Source organism: Perca fluviatilis, chromosome 16, assembly GCF_010015445.1.
Source record: "Perca fluviatilis chromosome 16, GENO_Pfluv_1.0, whole genome shotgun sequence".
NCBI classification, from domain to species: domain Eukaryota; kingdom Metazoa; phylum Chordata; class Actinopteri; order Perciformes; family Percidae; genus Perca; species Perca fluviatilis.
In genome coordinates, this window is record NC_053127.1 from 2,818,639 (window position 1) to 2,832,563 (window position 13,925).

At 49.1% G+C, this 13,925-nt stretch overlaps 1 protein-coding gene across 2 annotated transcripts in view; it reads right to left on the reverse strand.

The window, feature by feature from the left end:
- The window catches only part of pcf11 (PCF11 cleavage and polyadenylation factor subunit), a gene marked incomplete at its 3' end in the record, with an annotated part of 40,995 nt that overhangs the window by 4,578 nt on the left and 22,492 nt on the right, over positions 1 to 13,925 (reverse strand). Inside the window, 8 exon segments of one of the 2 annotated variants that reach the window (XM_039777231.1) lie at positions 85 to 268; positions 1,009 to 1,129; positions 3,575 to 3,700; positions 5,338 to 5,404; positions 6,822 to 8,227; positions 12,044 to 12,109; positions 12,221 to 12,364; positions 13,369 to 13,786. In XM_039777231.1, the coding sequence (XP_039633165.1) occupies positions 85 to 268; positions 1,009 to 1,129; positions 3,575 to 3,700; positions 5,338 to 5,404; positions 6,822 to 8,227; positions 12,044 to 12,109; positions 12,221 to 12,364; positions 13,369 to 13,786 (2,532 nt within the window). 2 annotated transcript variants of the gene reach the window in all.

Here is a 13,925-nt window from a genome sequence, read left to right on the forward strand (position 1 = left end):
TTGTTGTTCCCATCAGTCACTCAGACATCCAGGGTGCTGGCTGCTCCTCTTTAAGAACTACCGACGTAGAAACCGTGTTCTCACCGTGAGGCCGTAGTACCAGCGCCGATGTGTGATCTTCTTGCTGGCGACTTTGCCGGCGTGGTTCTGTCTGAAGTGCCAGTCCAGGTGGTCAGCATACAGGTCGGTCTGGGTGGTGGTGAACCTCATGCTGCACAGGCAGCACTGGTTCCCCGAGTACAGTCGGGTCACCACGCTCTCGTAGCGCCTGGAAGGAGGAGGAGGGGGGGGAGGCGAAATAATATGAGGGAAATTAGGAAATAGTTTAAGTTTGTCTCACACACACACACACAGACAACGAGGGAGAGAGACACACACACACACACACACACACACACACACGAGGGAGACACACACACACACACACACACACACACACACACACACACAACGAGGGAGAGAGAGATACACACACACCCGCCCACAGAGAAAGAGAGAGACACACAGAGAGAGAGAGACACACCCACAGAGAGACAGACACAGAGAGAGAGAGACACACACACACACACACACCCACAGAGAGAAAGAGAGACACACACACACACCCGCCCACAGAGAGAGAGAAAGAGAGAGACACACACACACACACACCCACAGAGAGACAGACACACAGAGAGAGAGAAACATACACCCCCACACAGAGAGAGACACACACACACACACAGAGACAACACAGAGAGAGAGACACACACACACACACACACACACACACACACACACACACACACACACACACACACACACACAGACAGACAGACACACAGAGAGAGAGAGAGAGACACACAAAGAGAGAGAGACACAGAGAGAGACACACACACACAGAGAGAGAGAGACACACAGAGAGACACACACAGAGACACACACACAGAGAGAGAGAGACACACACACACACACACAGAGAGAGACACACACACACACACAGAGAGACAGACAGACACACACACTCACTGTTTCATGTCGTCGACGTTGAAGCCTGTTAAGTCGGGGAAATCGTCTTCCTCCTCCAGCTCGGCCTCCTCTTCCTCCTCCTCCACCGGAGGCGGCGCGGCTGTAGGCGCCGACGTCGGCTCTGGGAGAATAAAACGGTCAATATTTAACCAAACGGATAAAACAACCATGTACTGAGCAGCCTCGTTAAGCCGGGGCTGGGGCTGAAATCTCCGCTGCACCACAGACCCAACCAGTGAGCTACAGTCCTACAGCCTGAACCAGTGGTGTGGTAGGACAAGCTATGTTGGAGCCATTCGGTATTATAGCTGCTAATAGCATAGGATTAAAAAAGGTCTGGTGTGTGGGTCTCTGAGTGTCTCTGTGTGTGACTGTGTGTCTCTCTGTGTGTGTATGTGTCTCTCTGTGTGTGTCTCTGTGTGTGTATGTCTCTGTGTGTGTATGTCTCTCTCTGTGTATGTGTCTCTCTGTCAGTGCAGGTCTCTATGTGTGTGTGTCTCTGTCAGTGCATGTCTCTCTGTGTGTGTGTGTGTCTCTCTGTCAGTGCATGTCTCTCTGTGTGTGTCTCTGTCAGTGCATGTCTCTCTGTGTGTGTGTCTCTGTCAGTGCATGTCTCTCTGTGTGTGTCTCTCTGTCAGTGCATGTCTCTCTGTGTGTGTCTCTCTGTCAGTGCATGTCTCTCTGTGTGTGTCTCTCTGTCAGTGCATGTCTCTCTGTGTGTGTGTCTCTGTCAGTGCATGTCTCTCTGTGTGTGTGTCTCTGTCAGTGCATGTCTCTGTGTGTGTGTATGTGTCTCTCTGTGTGTGTGTCTCTGTCAGTGCATGTCTCTCTGTGTGTGTGTCTCTGTCAGTGCATGTCTCTCTGTGTGTGTGTCTCTGTCAGTGCATGTCTGTGTGTGTGTGTATGCGTCTCTCTGTATGTGTCTCTCTGTGTGTGTGTCTCTCTGTGTATGTATCTCTCTGTGTATGTGTCTCTCTGTGTATGTGTCTCTCTGTGTGTGCGTCTCTCTGTGTGTGCGTCTCTCTGTCAGTGCATGTCTCTGTGTGTGTATGTGTCTCTGTCAGTGCATGTCTCTCTGTGTGTATGTGTCTCTCTGTGTGTGTGTGTCTCTCTGTCAGTGCATGTCTCTGTGTGTGTATATGTGTCTCTCTGTGTGTGTGTGTGTGTCTCTCTGTCAGTGCATGTCTGTGTGTGTGTATGTGTCTCTCTGTGTGTGTGTCTCTCTGTCAGTGCATGTCTCTGTGTGTGTATATGTGTCTCTCTGTGTGGGTGTCTGTGTCTCTCTGTCAGTGCATGTCTCTGTGTGTGTATGTGTCTCTCTGTGTGTGTCTGTGTCTCTCTGTCAGTACATGTCTCTCTGTGTGTGTGTCTCTCTGTCAGTGCATGTCTGTGTGTGTGTATGTGTCTCTCTGTGTGTGTGTCTCTCTGTCAGTACATGTCTCTCTGTGTGTGTGTCTCTCTGTCAGTGCATGTCTCTGTGTGTGTATGTGTCTCTCTGTCTGTGCATGTCTCTCTGTGTGTGTGTCTCTGTGTGTGTATGTGTCTCTCTGTGTATGTCTCTCTGTGTGTATGTGTCTCTCTGTGTGTGTGTCTCTGTGTGTCTCTGTGTGTGTGTGTCTCTGTGTGTGTGTGTCTCTCTGTGTATGTATCTCTCTCTGTGTATGTGTCTCTCTGTGTGTGTGTCTCTGTGTGTGTGTGTCTCTGTGTGTGTATGTGTCTCTCTGTGTATGTCTCTCTCTGTGTATGTGTCTCTGTGTGTATGTCTCTCTCTCTGTGTGTGTCTCTCTGTGTGTGTCTCTCTGTCAGTGCATGTCTCTGTGTGTGTATGTGTCTCTCTGTGTATGTCTCTCTCTCTGTGTATGTGTCTCTGTGTGTATGTCTCTCTCTCTGTGTGTGTCTCTCTGTGTGTGTGTCTCTCTGTCAGTGCATGTCTCTCTGTGTGTGTGTCTCTCTGTCAGTGCATGTCTCTCCTGTGTGTGTGTCTCTCTGTGTGCATGTCTCTCTGTGTGCATGTCTCTCTGTGTGTATGTGTCTCTGTGTGTCTCTCTGTGTGTGTGTCTCTCTGTCAGTGCATGTCTCTCCGTGTGTGTGTCTCTCTGTGTGTATGTGTCTCTCTGTGTGTATGTGTCTCTGTCAGTGCAGGTCTCTCTGTGTGTATGTGTCTCTCTGTGTGTATGTGTCTCTCTGTGTGTATGTGTCTCTCTGTGTGTATGTGTCTCTCTGTGTGTATGTGTCTCTCTGTGTGTATGTGTCTCTCTGTGTGTATGTGTCTCTCTGTGTGTATGTGTCTCTCTGTGTGTATGTGTCTCTCTGTCTGTGTGTCTGTGTGTGTGTCTCCTCTGTGTGTGTGTGTGTGTCTCTGTGTGTGTGTGTGTGTGTGTCTCTGTGTGTGTGTCTCTGTGTGTGTGTGTGTGTCCTCTGCTAACAGAGCAGGAAGCTCAGAGAGATAAGGTATCATCATGTGGAGAACTGTACGTACTTCACTACCTTTTGTGACTCTTAAACTACGTGTGACCTCGGCGCTAAGAGACGATAAAGGAAGCTTAATAAGTGACGGTGGACTGACCGGTGGTGGCGGTCGGCACCACGTCGGGCTGCGAGGGCTTGATGATGCCGTTGGAGATGAGTTTGGACAGCAGGTCGTTGACGTCAACCTGACCGAAGTGGTTCTCGGGAGGAGCGACCTGCAGAGCTGCACGGACACAAACACAACCGTTAGAAACTCTTCACGGGCGACACGTTTGAGTTACAACACGACAGACAGACGGAGTCAAGGCCCTGACACACCAACAGAGACGAGTCAAGGCCCTGACGCACCAACAGAGACGAGTCAAGGCCCTGACGCACCAACAGAGACGAGTCAAGGCCCTGACGCACCAACAGAGACGAGTCAAGGCCCTGACGCACCAACAGAGACGAGTCAAGGCCCTGACACACCAACAGAGACGAGTCAAGGCCCTGACGCACCAACAGAGACGAGTCAAGGCCCTGACGCACCAACAGAGACGAGTCAAGGCCCTGACGCACCAACAGAGACGAGTCAGCGCCCTGACGGGCCAAGAGACGAGTCAAGCGCCTGACACCAACAGAGACGAGCAAGGCCCTGACGCACCAACAGAGACGCGAAGGCGTCCGCCACGCACCAACAGAGACGAGTCAAGGCCCTGACACACCAACAGAGACGAGTCAAGGCCCTGACACACCAACAGAGACGAGTCAAGGCCCTGACACACCAACAGGACACAGACAGACAGACGAGTCAAGGCCCTGACTAGGGCTGTGCAATTAATCAAAATGTAATCGTGATTATGATTTCGGCTCCCAATGATCACAAAAACAGAATAATCAAGAAAAAACATTATTTAGCTCATTACGTTTTGCAAGAAAACTCTTATTTTCTCTCGTGTTCTGAATGAAAAAATTAAGTTTAAAATAGGACAAGTATTGAGGCAAAGTTCACAGTGGTATGTGTTTTTTTGTGTATTTATGTAACTTTTCCTACTGTTTTTTTAAGTTCAATAATTGCAACATCTTCCCAGAAGTCAACGAGCAATCGTGTTAAACCATCGTGATTTCAATATTGACCGAAATAATCGTGATTATATATATTTTTTTTCCATAATCGAGCAGCCGTAGCCCTGACACACCGACCAGACGGCAGTAAAGCCAGCGTGACTGATCAGTCTCCCCGAGTTGGTCCAAAAGTTCCTCAGAGCACACCGAAGATCAGAATACCATCTCATATTGGACTAAAATAGTTCACCGAAACGTGTTTCTGAAAACATTTGGAGAGAAATAGGCCGTGCAGTTGCTGAATCTGTCTTCATTTCAGATCAACAAAGGTCAGCAGTGTTGTGCCTGAACACGTTCATTGAACGATAGTTCATTAACTCGTTCATATTTTGGGGGGGGGGGGAACGTGAACTGAACTATTACCGTATTACCGCCTGATGAACGTTACCGTGAACTCCTTCATTCTGGTGTCTGAACACCACGCTCAGTTTAACTTCGTCCAATAGGGCGCCAGATTTCTACAGAGCCTTCCAGGCCAAAACCAGGGCTAAAACACACCGTAAACAGGCCTTCATATGTAGCGGGAAAAACACCCAATTTGTGAACTGAACTTTGAACTAGTTCATGTAGAAAGTGAACTTTTCCCCAACACTGAAGGTCAGTTTAAAAGATTTTCGTCAGATTTTGAGAGGCTCTAGTCACGCTCAGTTTCCGGGTTAGCTCTCCACCAATCAGATTATCGGCCTGGTGCGTCAGCGCCTTTAGAAACTCTTCGTGTGTGGTGTGTTTGGGTTTAAATTAGGAGGATTGTCTTACTCTGCTGTCCAAAAGGCACGGGGTTCTGAGGCAGGAAGGGCTGGTTCAGGTTCCCCAACATGTTGACCTGCAAACAACCAGAAAGACATTTTAAAACTGTGTTCACACACACAACATTTAACCAACATTTTACTAACATTTTCAGGCACTGGACTAATGTTATTTATGACATTTGACTTATATTTTGTGGATTTCTTAACGTGTTATTTCAATATTTTGTTTGATGATAAAGTTTTTTTGTTAACGGAACATTATTCTACTTCTGTCTGTCACATTTATAAACTTTTAAAAAGTTTCATTTACAGGGTTTCTGCAGGTTTCACCAAGTCAAATGTAAGACTTTTAAAGACCTTTTTAAGACCATTAAGTATTAAATTTAAGACCTTTATCACGACATCAACTAAGCCCTAAATTTCAAGCCAAGTAACGCTAAACTTGCACCATCCCCAAAGCTGAAGAATAAAATCAGTTTTAAGTCTGTGGTACAATCAGAAAGAGACTCGCAGCAATAACACGAACGCTGATTGGCTGCAATATAAGCTGCATGTTGGTCTCATTTGTAGTCCTAATACAGCGAGTTATATTTGGACTACAAAAGAAAGAACTACAACACCACGGAATAATAAAAGAAGGAGCATTAGAGCTCGCGTTACATGGACGTAGGAAAATTAAGACCTGTTTAAGATTATTTAAGTCCTAGAACAATACTGGAGCGATTTCTTTTTTTTTTTTTTTACATCTGCAGTCCCTAGGAAGGACAATCCAACAGTGAAAACATGACAACAAAGACACACACAGACAGACACACACACACACATAGAGACACACACACCAGACAGAAACAGACACAGAGAGACAGACAGACACCAGACAGACCGAGAGAGAGACACACACACACACACAGAGAGACAGACACACACACACACACACACACACACACACACACACACACACACACACACACACACACAGAGACAGACACACACACAGAGACACACACACACAGAGAGAAAGACACACACACACACACACACACACACACACAGACAGACACACACACAGACAGACACACACACACACACACACACACAGAGACACACACACACAGAACACACACACACACACAGAGACACACACACCAGACAGAAACAGACACAGAGAGACAGAGAGAGAGACACACACACACACACACACACACACACACACACACACACACACACACACAGAGAGACAGACACACACACACAAAACACACCAGACAGAGAAACATACACACAGACAGACAGAGAGAGAGAACACACACACACACACACACACACAGAGACAGACACACACAGAGACACACACACACAGAGACAGACACACACACACACACACACACACACACACACACACAGAGACACACACACACACACACACACACACACACACAGAGACAGACACACACACAGAGAGACAGACCGACAGACCGATCGGCGACTCACCGGCTGCTGCATGCTGACCGCGGGGGGGGCAGCAGGGTTGTAGAAGGGGGCGGGGCCTGTCTGGCTGAAGGGGGCGGGGCCTGTCTGGCTGAAGGGGGCGGGGCCTGGCTGCATGTTGAAGTTCCCTCCCGGCTGCATGTTGGGCTGAGCCGGGAACGCCATGGGCCCCGCGGGGGGGAACTGCGCGTTCATCGGCTCCGGGAAGCACTGGGGGCCCCCCCCCATGTTGAAGTTCTGCTGCGGGGGGAGGGGGTTTTCGTACATGGGCGGGGCCATCGGCCTCATGGGCGGCTGCAGGTTGTGTTGAGGCGGGAACCTCATGGGGCCCTGCTCGTACAGCGGGGGCCCGCCCTGATGGTGCACGCTGGGGAGGTCAAACCTGGGGCCCCCCTGCTGGGCCGGGGACTCAAACCGCATCGGGCCGGGGCCCTCAAACCGCATCGGGCCCATCTGGTTTGGAGGACCGTCGAAGCGCATCGGCCGCTGCTGCTGCTGGAAGCCCATTGGTCCGGATCCAGGGCCCGGGGCCATGTTGTTATCAAAGCGCCGCGGCCCCTCGAAGCGCTGCATGGGGCCATCAAAGTGTCCCGGGCCCTCAAATCTCACGGGAGGCTGCTGCTGCCCCCCACCGATGGGACCGTCGAACCTCACGGGGCCCTGAGGGTGAGGCGGACCTTCGAAGCGTCCCATTGGTCCGTGGGACATGTGGGGGCCATCGAACCTCTCTGGCATGCTGTGATGAGGCGGTCCGCTCCCCCCGCCGCCCCCGCCCCCGCCGTTGTTGAACCTGCCGGGACCCTGGTGGTGGTGGTGCGGCCCTTCGAAGCGCGGCGAGTCATCGTAGCGGCTGTTCTCGTACCACCCCCCCTGTGGGTTCGGTCTGGAGGGGCCCATGTGCGCCGGGCCGTCGTACCGCTGCTGCGGGGGGTGTCCGGCGCCGTCGTGCGGCGGCGTGTGTCCCGGCGAGTCGCTGTGCTGTCTCACGGAGGTCAGCGGTCCGCCGCGCGGCGGCGCCTTCAGGATGGATTTCGGCGGCGCCAGAGGGTGGTTAGGGGGGGCGTGGGGGTCCAGATTGAGGGGCCCGTCGTCCGAGTGCTCGCTGTTGGGGCTCTCGAAGCGCGGGCTGAGCTCCGCTAGGTCCTTCTGGTGTAAGGGAGACAGGCGCTCGCGCTCGATCCTGGGCGCCGTGGCGTCCAGGCCGGCCGGGCTCGGGGCGTTCATGTGGACGCCGGTGGCGGCGAGCAGCGCTGGCGGCGGTGGTGGGGGTGGCGGAGGAGGCGGGCCTTCTGGTCTCCGTGGGTCGCCAGGCGGGCCGTACCGGCGCGGCGCGTCGTAGCCGCTCTTCTGCACCTCGCGTTCGGCGAAGCGCTGTCGCTCGGTCAGCGGCGAGGTCCACTCTCGCTCGCCTGGAAACCACAGAGACGTAAAAACACATGAAGAAGATTTCTGAGCGTCAGAAACATCTCCAGACATTCACTCGTGATTTAAGGGGAATCTGCGGATATATCTTTCTTTCTTTTTTATTATTTATTTTTACAGTTTTCAGCGGTGAGCCACAATGAAAATGTGCAGAATTTAGCAGACTGTTTGTCTGCTCTGTCTCTGTGTCTCTCTCTCTGTGTCTGTGTCTCTCTCTCTGTGTCTGTGTCTCTCTCTCTGTGTCTGTCTGTGTCTCTCTGTGTGTCTCTCTCTGTGTCTCTCTGTGTCTGTCTCTCTGTGTCTGTCTCTCTGTCTCTCTCTCTGTGTCTGTCTCTCTGTGTCTCTCTCTGTGTCTCTCTCTGTGTCTCTCTCTCTGTGTCTCTCTCTCTGTGTCTGTCTCTCTGTGTCTCTCTCTCTGTGTCTGTCTCTCTGTGTCTCTCTCTGTGTCTCTCTCTCTGTGTCTGTCTGTGTCTCTCTCTGTCTCTGTGTCTCTCTCTCTGTGTCTGTCTGTGTCTGTGTCTGTCTGTGTCTGTGTCTCTCTCTGTGTCTCTCTCTCTGTCTGTCTCTGTGTCTGTCTCTCTGTGTCTCTCTCTTGTCTCTCTCTGTGTCTCTCTCTCTGTGTCTCTCTCTGTGTGTCTCTCTCTGTGTCTGTCTCTCTGTGTCTCTCTCTCTGTGTCTCTCTCTCTGTGTCTGTCTCTCTGTGTCTCTGTCTCTGTGTCTCTCTCTCTGTGTCTGTCTGTCTCTGTGTCTCTCTCTCTGTGTCTCTCTCTCTGTGTCTGTCTGTGTCTCTCTGTGTCTGTGTCTCTGTGTCTGTCTCTCTGTGTCTCTCTCTCTGTCTCTCTGTGTCTGTGTCTCTCTCTCTGTGTCTGTGTCTCTCTCTGTGTCTCTCTCTCTGTGTCTGTCTGTGTCTCTCTGTGTCTCTCTCTCTGTGTCTGTCTGTCTCTCTGTGTCTCTCTCTCTGTGTCTGTCTGTGTCTCTCTGTGTCTCTCTCTCTGTGTCTGTCTGTGTCTCTCTGTGTCTGTCTCTGTGTCTCTCTCTCTCTGTCTGTGTCTCTCTGTGTCTGTCTCTGTGTCTCTCTCTCTGTGTCTGTGTCTCTCTCTCTCTCTGTGTCTGTCTCTCTCTGTGTCTGTCTCTCTCTGTGTCTGTCTCTCTCTGTGTCTGTCTCTCTGTGTCTCTGTCTCTCTCTGTCTCTCTCTCTGTGTCTCTCTCTCTCTGTGTCTCTCTCTCTCTGTGTCTCTCTCTGTCTCTGTCTCTCTCTCTGTGTCTGTCTCTGTCTCTCTGTGTCTGTCTCTGTCTCTCTGTGTCTGTCTCTCTGTGTCTCTCTGTGTCTGTCTCTGTGTCTCTGTGTCTGTCTGTGTCTCTCTCTGTGTCTGTCTCTGTCTGTGTCTCTCTGTGTCTGTCTCTCTGTGTCTCTCTGTGTCTCTCTCTGTGTCTCTCTCTGTGTCTCTCTCTGTGTCGGTCTGTGTCTCTGTGTCTGTCTCTCTCTGTGTCTCTGTGTCTGTCTCTCTCTGTGTCTCTCTCTGTGTCTCTGTGTCTGTCTCTCTCTGTGTCTGTCTCTCTCTGTGTCTCTCTCTGTGTCTGTCTCTCTCTGTGTCTGTGTCTCTCTCTCTGTGTCTGTGTCTCTCTCTCTGTGTCTGTGTCTCTCTCTCTGTGTCTGTCTCTCTCTGTGTCTGTGTCTCTGTGTCTCTGTGTCTCTCTGTGTCTGTGTCTCTGTGTCTGTGTCTCTGTGTCTGTGTCTCTCTCTGTGTCTGTGTCTCTCTCTGTGTCTGTGTCTCTCTGTGTCTGTGTCTCTCTGTGTCTGTGTCTCTCTGTGTCTGTCTCTCTGTGTCTCTGTGTCTGTGTCTCTGTGTCTGTCTCTGTCTGTGTCTCTGTGTCTGTGTCTCTGTGTCTGTCTCTGTCTGTGTCTCTGTGTCTGTCGCTCTGTGTCTCTGTCTGTCTCTGTCTGTGTCTCTCTGTGTCTGTGTCTGTCTCTGTCTGTCTCTCTCTCTCTGTGTCTCTCTCTGTGTCTCTGTGTCTCTCTCTCTGTGTCTGTGTCTCTCTCTGTGTCTCTGTCTCTCTCTGTGTCTGTGTCTCTCTGTGTGTCTGTGTGTCTCTGTGTGTCTCTGTGTCTGTGTCTCTCTGTGTCTGTGTCTCTCTGTGTCTGTGTCTCTCTGTGTCTGTGTCTCTGTGTCTGTCTCTGTGTCTGTGTCTCTCTGTGTCTGTGTCTCTCTGTGTCTGTGTCTCTCTGTCTGTGTCTCTCTGTGTCTGTGTCTCTCTCTGTGTCTCTCTCTCTGTGTCTGTGTCTCTCTCTGTGTCTCTCTCTGCGTCTCTCTCTCTGTGTCTGTGTCTCTCTCTGTGTCTCTGTGTCTCTCTGTGTCTGTCTCTGTGTCTCTTCATGTCTTCAGCTGTCCTGTCAATAAAGGCCTAAAAATGCCCCAAAAAAATAATCTTCAAAACAAAATTAGTTTTTCTACTTTTCTGTTTAAAATTGAACTGATTGAAAGTGTTCATTTCAAATAACGTAAAGAACAGAAAACTGCGGACGAAGAAATAAAAACAAATCAAAATAAATAAGACAATTAATTAATATTAATACACTTGTGAACACTTGATCTGTTTACATCTGAAAAAGGAGTGAGACGAAGTGTATAAACTAATTTAATCCCAACCAAAGTGTCTGCAAATCAAGGATTGTAAAATCTACCTGCTTCCCCACTAGCTAGTCACATGTGTCCTCCCTCCCTCAGACCCAAAATCTATTTCAAATTCACATCAATTATGTACAAAAGAATCTGCACAACATCCTGCTGAATTCGCTGATGATTACCGACTACAACTCTCGTGATCTCCTGATATATTGGATCCCATTTAGGGCTGCACCATACGAGGAAAAAACATGCAATATGCGATATAAAGTTGTATTTCGCGATAAAAGATATTACTTGTGATAAATAGGGTTGGGTACTGAAACCTACGCAACCGGTAGGAATCGGACCGGATTAGAACGCAAATTTCGGTTGCTTATTTCGGTTCCACTCGAATGGGTCAACTGAAATATTTTCTCTTTGTCGCTCCGAAACGGACATAAAAATATGTATGTATGTAAATAATCAGGACTTTTAGCGTGTATAGAGCCAGCATATCTCCACCAGACTCCATGTAAATAATCAGGACTTTTAGCGTGTATAGAGCCAGCATATCTCCACCAGACTCCATGTAAATAATCAGGACTTTTAGTGTGTATAGAGCCAGCATATCTCCACATGTAAATGGGTAAATTAACGGAAAAGCGCCATAAGTAGGGCTGTGCGATTAATTGAAATTTAATCGTGATTATGATTTCAGTTCCCAATGATCACAAAAACAGAATAAATCGAGAAAAACTATTATTTAGCTCACTACGTTCTGCAAGAAAACTAATTTTCTCTCGTGTTCTGAATGAAAAAATAAAATTTCAACAGGAAAATTATTAAGGCAAAGATCACAGCTGTATGCGTTTTTACTGTTGATTTATTTAACTTTTTCCACCTTTTTTTAAAGTTCAATAATTGCAACATCTTTCCAGAAGTCAACGAGTAATCGTGATTTCAATATCGACCGAAATAATCGTGATTATATTTTTTCCCATAATCAAGCAGCCCTAGCCATAAGTGTGTATTTCGATATGTTGCAGCCTTTTGCAATGTGTAATATTGCGCAAGTTGATATTGCGAATAAAAACCATGATATTGTGCAGCCCTAATCCCATTCTACAGTCCTCTGTGTGCGTTAAACTCCTAACTAAATGTGTAAGAATCTGTGATCTCTTTAGAAGAGTCTCTAACCCTGCTGAAGTGTCACTGATCGAGACCCTGACACCCCGCAGCTCCAGAACCTGACCTCTGACCTCTCTGTGGATAGAGACGACAGGTGACAGATAACAGGTATGGCTTCACAGGTCAGTTTAAAACAATTAAAGTTTATATATCATCATGGATGTGTTCGGGGGAGGGTGGACTCACTGGGCTCTCGGGGGTCGGCTCTCCTCCTGAAGCGAAGGCCCGGTAGAGATTTCAGCGTGGGGAACTCTTTGCCGTGGTTGTACTCTTCGATCATTGGGCCGAGCGGAGGCCGCGGCTCCTCGTGCTCTTTACTCCTCCTTTCGCCTGCGTAGGGAAATTAAGAATTAAGGTAGGGCTGTGCAATTAATCGAAATTTAAATCGTGATTATGATTTCAGCTCCCAATGATCACAAAAACAGAATAGAGAAAAACTATTATTTAGATCATTACGTTTTGCAAGTAAACTCTTATTTTCTCTTGTGTTCTGCATGAAAAATAAAGTTAAATAGGAAAAAGTATTGAGGCAAATTTCACAGCTGTGTGTGCCAGCATATCTCCACCAGACTCCATGTAAATAATCAGGACTTTTAGTGTGTATAGAGCCAGCATATCTCCACCAGACTCCATGTAAATAATCAGGACTTTTAGCGTGTATAGAGCCAGCATATCTCCACCAGACTCCATGTAAATAATCAGGACTTTTAGCGTGTATAGAGCCAGCATATCTCCACATGTAAATGGGTGAATTAACCAAACCAGAGTGGTGATTGTTGGAACAGTGGAAAGATGAACCAAGACTGCTTTTGATTGTTTTATTTAGTTTCTGTCCTCTTTGAATGAAGTGTGTTTTACGCTGATAAAAGTCCTGATTATTTACATGGAGTCTGGTGGAGATATGCTGGCTCTATACACGCTAAAAGTCCTGATTATTTACATGGAGTCTGGTGGAGATATGCTGACTCTATACACGCTAAAAGTCCTGATTATTTACATGGAGTCTGGTGGAGATATGCTGGCTCTATACACGCTAAAAGTCCTGATTATTTACATGGAGTCTGGTGGAGTTTGGTGATGGTGATTTCGGGGCTGTTTCATGTTAAACTAAAAGGATCTTACTCTTTAACTAAAAGGTCTACCTCTGTAGGGATCCATCCCATAATGATGTCAGACACTTAGAATAATAATCTGAGTCTATCAGCAGCAACAACAGAACTTCTAGTGACTCTAACTGCTGCTGAACATCAGTCCTGTATGGTTACATTACAGCTCGGTTCTTTTACTAGACTAGTCATCACTTGTTTCCCTTTTCCAGATCACCCTTATCTCACCTTGCCTGTCCCGTGCCGCCTGGCTGTATTTATGCGTCGGCGGTTGTCCGGCACTGCGGGCGCCGCCCGTCTTCTCGCCCGTCCCTTCTCCCTCGCCATCCTCCGAACTCTCCTCCCCGTCCCACTCCTCTCCTGCGGCGCGCGCTCGGTTCACCTGCGTCTTCCTCAGTTTGGACTTGTGTTCGTAGTACGACAGCTGCGCGGCGTCCATGGCGTCGTGCGGCCGCGGCACCGCGGAGGAGGAGGAGGGGGGCGGCGGCGGCGACGTCAGCAGTTTCTTGGCGGGATAGTCGCCCGAGTCGTCCCAGCTGTCGGAGCGCTGCTTCTCCTCCTGATACTGGAAGAAGTGCTTGATCTGGTGGGCCATGTTCAGGAAGTCCTCCTGGGAAATCTCCCCGCTCTCCAGGCGCTTGCTGGCCTGCACGAGAGACACGAGAGACACGAGAAAGGCGTTAACGCACCGAAAGTAGAGCCAGGGCTCAACGCCACGGTTTGTTTTCACTTGTCTGGTCGGGCGAGTTAAACTAGTTCTACTCGCCCGAATTTTTACTGGCCCC